This window comes from Gekko japonicus, unplaced genomic scaffold (genome assembly GCF_001447785.1).
Source record: "Gekko japonicus isolate JY-2015 unplaced genomic scaffold, Gekko_japonicus_V1.1 scaffold1050, whole genome shotgun sequence".
Lineage (NCBI taxonomy): Eukaryota > Metazoa > Chordata > Lepidosauria > Squamata > Gekkonidae > Gekko > Gekko japonicus.
The window spans coordinates 237,830-243,574 of record NW_015172034.1 but is presented as its reverse complement, the minus strand read 5'-3'; the positions used below and the strand labels follow the sequence as shown (position 1 = coordinate 243,574).

The 5,745-nt window shown below is 43.6% G+C and overlaps 1 protein-coding gene across 1 annotated transcript in view; it reads right to left on the bottom strand.

The window, feature by feature from the left end:
* DLST (dihydrolipoamide S-succinyltransferase (E2 component of 2-oxo-glutarate complex)) overlaps positions 1 to 5,512 on the bottom strand; it is a 24,746-nt gene extending 19,234 nt beyond the window's left edge. The window contains exons 1-2 of the mRNA XM_015420625.1: positions 5,383 to 5,512; positions 1,611 to 1,644 (exon numbers count right to left, since the gene is read on the bottom strand). Of these exons, the coding sequence (XP_015276111.1) occupies positions 1,611 to 1,644; positions 5,383 to 5,457 (109 nt within the window). The 5' untranslated portion in view covers positions 5,458 to 5,512. The remainder of the gene's footprint in view (positions 1 to 1,610; positions 1,645 to 5,382) is intronic.
* Positions 5,513 to 5,745: the final 233 nt, after the last annotated feature.

Below are 5,745 nucleotides of genomic sequence, written 5' to 3'. Positions count from 1 at the left end.
GAGAGCTATGGCTGAAGCCATTGTCCTTGAGCAGGTGTCTAGGGCATGTTTAGAGGTATTAATTTGTTGTTTTGCCAGCACCATGCCCTCCTTCTGGATGATGCGGGCTGCCTGACGCTTGTCTTCTGGAAGGTTTGCCAGAAGCTCGGAAAGCCTCTCCCACAAAGTGTATTGATATCTACTCATACATGCTAAGTAGTTGGTGATCTTCACCCGTAGTGCTCCAGTAGAGTAGAAATGTCGCCTGAATGCATCTAGCTTTCTGCTCTCCCTGTCTGAGGGGGCAGAATGGGTTCTTTTCGACTTGGATGAGGAAGTTACTACCATTGAATTTGGTTGAGGATGGGCAAATAAGAATTCTGCTCCTGTTTCAAAGGTGGTTTATGGGAATGGATTAAAATAAGATCATATCCTACTTAAACCTCCACTACCATATCCCACCCAAACTCTTTATTTTTTAATTTATATCTTGCTTTTCTTCCCAGCAAGGACCTGAAGCAGCTCATCACAGAGTCCTCCTCCTTCACTAAGGTAGGTTAGGCTGAGGTACTGTGACAGGCCCAAGGTAACCCAGTGAGTTTCCATGGCAGAGCAGGGATTCGAACCCAGTTGTTCCAGGTCCTAGTCCAACATCCTGGCCCTCCAAATCACTCCATTTATACCTCTAGGGAGAAATTTCAACCTTCCTCAACACTTGCAAGGGTGGTTAAATTATACATAAAACAAATGGCATGTTTCCATAGAGAGGTCTGACACCTGTGTTGAGTAAATAACCAACCCTACAGATTTGTTTCCACACTGGAGTATTTGAAAGTGGTCTTTGCACAAATTATAACAATTAACCTATTTTCACCTACTCTGAAATAAAAGCACAGCCCATTGAACAGTTTTCTCCCTATCCAAACAATAGGGCTGGGCAGGAGGGCACAGACTTTCACACTGTAATACTAACCAGAGTTACACCTTTCTAATTCCACTAAAGTCAAAGGGCATATAAGGATATAGCACTGTTAGTATGTACAGTATTTATCTAGAGAAACAAGACATATCTCTCATATTTCAAGAATGCTTGGGCAAGACAGGTTCCCTAGGAATTCTGTTTGAAACAGATATAATCTACAGTTTTTAAAAAATACAAAAGCCTCTAGGCTTCTTGAAAGGGATCCTAAGGGCTGGGTCTGGTGAAATGCTTCCACTTGTACGGTAACTTGTTAAGGTGATCACAGAAGCACATACATGCAGAAGGCTAATTCAATCCGGTATAAACTCATATGACTTTTCCTAAAGAAGCATTCCACAGGAATCGGTAATCTTGTTTGTGGACTGTTCTTGAAAAATGTTTGCATAATCCAGCCTGTCATAATTTTTCTGTAGGTAACTGATAACAGGACCTTTCAAGAAGATACTGCCTAAGTGAGATACTGGAATCACTGCTCTGTAGGTTTTTGATGCCTTTATCCATCTCCCCCCCCCCATTATGTTGACAACCTATAAAGTCTGCTCAGTACCTATGTATTAATTATTTATACTATATCTTCTATTTTTGGTTATGTTCTCCCTGTTACAATGGTTACAAAACATAAGATATTAATATCAAATATAAGACTCACCAGAGAGCGAGCATTTCCCCTGTGGACAACTTCCCTATCAAAGAGAAAAAGGATACAATCACCAAAGCAAATTGTATATAGAAGTAACTGAAGGAGGGATCCACTTGCCACAGCACATTGCAAACTGTAGAATACAAAACAGCTGTCTTACACCACTCTAAACTACCTTAACACCAGAGGCAAGAAATCCCAAACGAACCCATAGTCTCCCCTCCTTCTACATGATCATTATTCACAGGAAAAAAACATTTAGACACAAATTTTATCACATGACCTCAAATTTCTTGCTCTTCCTCTTATAATAAAAAGAGAAAGACATAACAGGAAAGACGAATGGTTTCTTAAAACCTTGCATTTTCCTATGGAAGGTAGCTGATAGCTAAATACAGACCGCGTACACAAGCTTGCAGGTTCAAGCTTCTGATTGAAGATATATCATCATAAAAGATGGCATTCTGATGCAACCAAATAAGCACAAGTTATGTATTGGCCATGTATAAGCATGTATTTCTAGAATCAAAAGCTAGAATGCAAGCATGGTATAGTCAAAAGGATGGGTTTTGCTTATCCATGAATTCTGTACACTCAAGAGCAGCACCAAATAGATAATTTAAGATCACACTAAATCATCCCAGATGTCAGTGAACGTCACAAACAGGCAGATCCCTACACCCAGTGAGTCAATCACCCAACTGACAACAGGGGAAACAGACCAGGGCAGATAACAAGGAAAACATGTAGCACAATACAGCACATTTCCTCAGCATCTTCCTGTGAAAAGATTTTAGAGATTAGGATACTGGTCACACTGTACTTTGACATTCATCTCAGGGAGCAGAGCAACAATTCTGCCCTGGAGCAAGGTGGAAATTAGCATCCTTGCTCCAATACAAGGCCACTTATTTGGTGCCTTAACCAGTTCAGTCATACCTTCACATTAGATAGGATTAAGACCACAACACTGTTTGGTCCAGGGACTTAGCTAGCAAATGGTTCATGATGTCTCAGATTTAGAGGGTGATTGCTACACATTACTTTGTGTTCTATGAGAATCATAATCATAATGTATTTTTGGGTTAAAATAGATGTCTAAGGAAGCTGATGTGCATCATGGCTTTCCAAGGCATATATACAACCCTACAAAATGAAAACATCTGCAATGCTTAATTATAAGATACATATTGTGAAGTGAAATTAAGAGGCAAAATCCTGTCTGATGTATTTAATTTAGACTCTGGTATCACTCTAGTATCACTTAGCTGCCTTTCTCCCTTGCAAAGCACAAGGTGGCTTATAATAGAAATAAAACCATTATTAAAAACATAATAAAAACAATATGAATAAAACAACAATTACAAACGAAGACATAAAAAGTCACAATTTACATTTACACAAAATCCCAAGCTTTTTGAGATATAAAATCTATAGTCTGGGATTAATGACTATTATTTAGAACATGTTTGAAATCATATAGCCTTAAAACTACATAAATTCCATAGCTGTGCTCTGCTCATACATGCTTCTTTCATTACTTTTCATTCCCACCATTGGGCTTCCATTTCCCTTTAGAGAAAACATATTTTGTGATCCTAATGGAACAAAGTTCAAACACTGGTTAATAACCATACTGAAACAAGGAAGAGAAAAATGGGAACATTGGAACACAACTGACAGATGTACTCATTGTTCAAAAATATGTTTCTTTCCGTTGACAGCAAAGATGCAAAGAGAAGTGGCTTAAGATGAGAAGAGTAAGAGTATGTGGATCCCAAAAGTATCCTCAAGAAGACACAACAGGTCTTTCGAAATGAACTTGGTGCCTACCCCAGGTTCTATTCGCATGTCACTTCCTCTCAGGTGGCCAGTACCATTCTGGTTATGCCTGTACACTTCATGCCTTCTCCCCTCCCTCTGAACTTGGTGCCTACCCCAGGTTCTATTCACATGCCACTTCCTCTCAGGTGGGCCAGTACCATGATGAATATCTGGTTATGCCTGTACACATCATGCCTTCTCCCCTCCCTTCAGTAGCCTCTACACAGTCACAACCTCCATTTCATTCCATCTTACCTGCAAAATAAAAGCGACCCCATACATAATGTGTTTTCCACACTCTCATCAGACTGGGAAGCTTTGGACAGCTCTGCTTTTTTCCTCCCAGTAACTCCCACTCACAGTGTCACAGGCACAAACATTAGGCCTCACTTTCTATATAATGCACTAAAGCAGGCCATCAGCTTCACAAATTTTAAGTCATGTGGGATTTGCTGAAAGTGATCATTTGACATTTCAGTTTTTTTTAAAAAAAACCTTAATCTGAACTCATCCTCCTAAAGCTTTGAAATAACCCCTTCCATAAACATTTCCTCCTTAAGGGACTCTCTGCTCAGTTACTCCCTTCACCAGTTTTTCCTAGTCATCTGGCAGCTACAGGTAGCTGCTCCTCTCTTGAGGCTGATAACTTTGACCACAATTACACAGTTTTTATCCTGGGCAAAACTGTTGATCTCACCAATACGGCTTCCCATATGTTCCTTCTCAATTTTACTGGTGTTGGAAACTAAACTTTTCAGCTTTCCTAATAATTCAGACCCACAATTCTGAGTTTCTTCACCCTTTTTTTTACAGAACAATCCCAAACTCTTGCATGCTCAAATTTGCCACTTGGTCTTCCAAATGTCATCTGTATTCCATACAACATCCTGTAACCAAAGTTCCTTTGCTTGATCTGGCTGCAAAATTCTTATTTTAACTTTTTGGTTAACCATGCTTCAAACTCAGATGACTCACTCAATAGCTGCTCATTGATTTTTGTCCAAAAACACCCCAATGTTTATTTTAACTTGTTACCTTGCCTCATGATACTAAAGTGATAGCTAATTTCTTCATCTTAATACACCCTGCAGAGAACAGCAGTTCTGGCATTGTGAACTTCACTCAATGAGGTTACTGTATGCTGGCTAATAAAAAGCTGCTCATTTCTTGCTTTATTTAACATAATTTATAGCCTGCCTTTCTCATTGGGACTGAAGGTAGATAAGCCGCCAATTACTATAACAAGCACATACGGTAATGACACAATAGCTTTCAAGGACCCAATATTGGCGATGCTTATCAACATGGAACGACTTACAACAAATCAAGGTTTACTTCTCTGCTGAGACAAGTTACACCCGGTTGACAACGGGAAAAGCCTTAGGTGCTTGCAGCGAACCATGACGCAAGGGCAGTTAGGGTTACGGAGCTGTAGTACGACCAATCTCACTAACTATGGGCGACCACCCTTCGCACGTATGAACACGTGCGCGTTTCCCCACGGACACATCCTTCGGGCGTCCAAGGCTGTCACCGGGGCGCCAACCTTCAGAGCCACCTTCACGCCAGGCAGGTTCTGGGCCAGATCCAGCCTTGCAACCGTCCTCACACACTGCTCTCCGTTCACAGCCCCAGACTTTCCTCCCACATGACTTACATCACACCGAGGAAAAGGGGCGCTGCTCTTCTGATGGAGGTGCTACCAGGAGACCCCACCCCCCCCCCGCCCGGGACCAACAGCCCTCGAACACCCCCTTCGCGGCCTTCGGCCATCTATGGATAGGAGGGGGGGCAACCGCTAGGAATGACCGCCTCCCCCCCTCCCCCCCCGCAAGGCGCCCAGCTGCCCCGGCCTCTGACGCCCCGCGTCTCCCTGTTGCCCTTCGCGCCCGGCCCCCGCAGCCCCTCGTGTCTCGGGGTCTCGCCGCCCTCTTCCCTGCCTTCCCTTGGGCGGTACCTGTCGAACGGCGCCGAGAGAGCGGCCGAACGCCCGGTTGAGACAACGAGCCCGGGCCAGAGAAAGCCACAGCATCGCGGCAGTGGGAGCGGCGACGGCAGGAAAAGACCCAGGGCGCTCTCACCGGAAGCAGGCCCGGCGGCGGAGACCGGAAACGGTCTGGGATCGACCAACCGAGGTTGGTGGAGAGGGGGAGGAACAAGTGGCCTGTTCTACATACGTCTAACCGAAAGACGGGCGAGGAGTGTGGGTTGAGCCGTCCTGGGAGTGGGAGGAGCAGGACTAAACCACGTATCAGAGAGGAGGAGGGAAGATTCTACTTGAGACGGGCCATGGAGTTAGCTCAGGCGGGCTGGAAAAGTG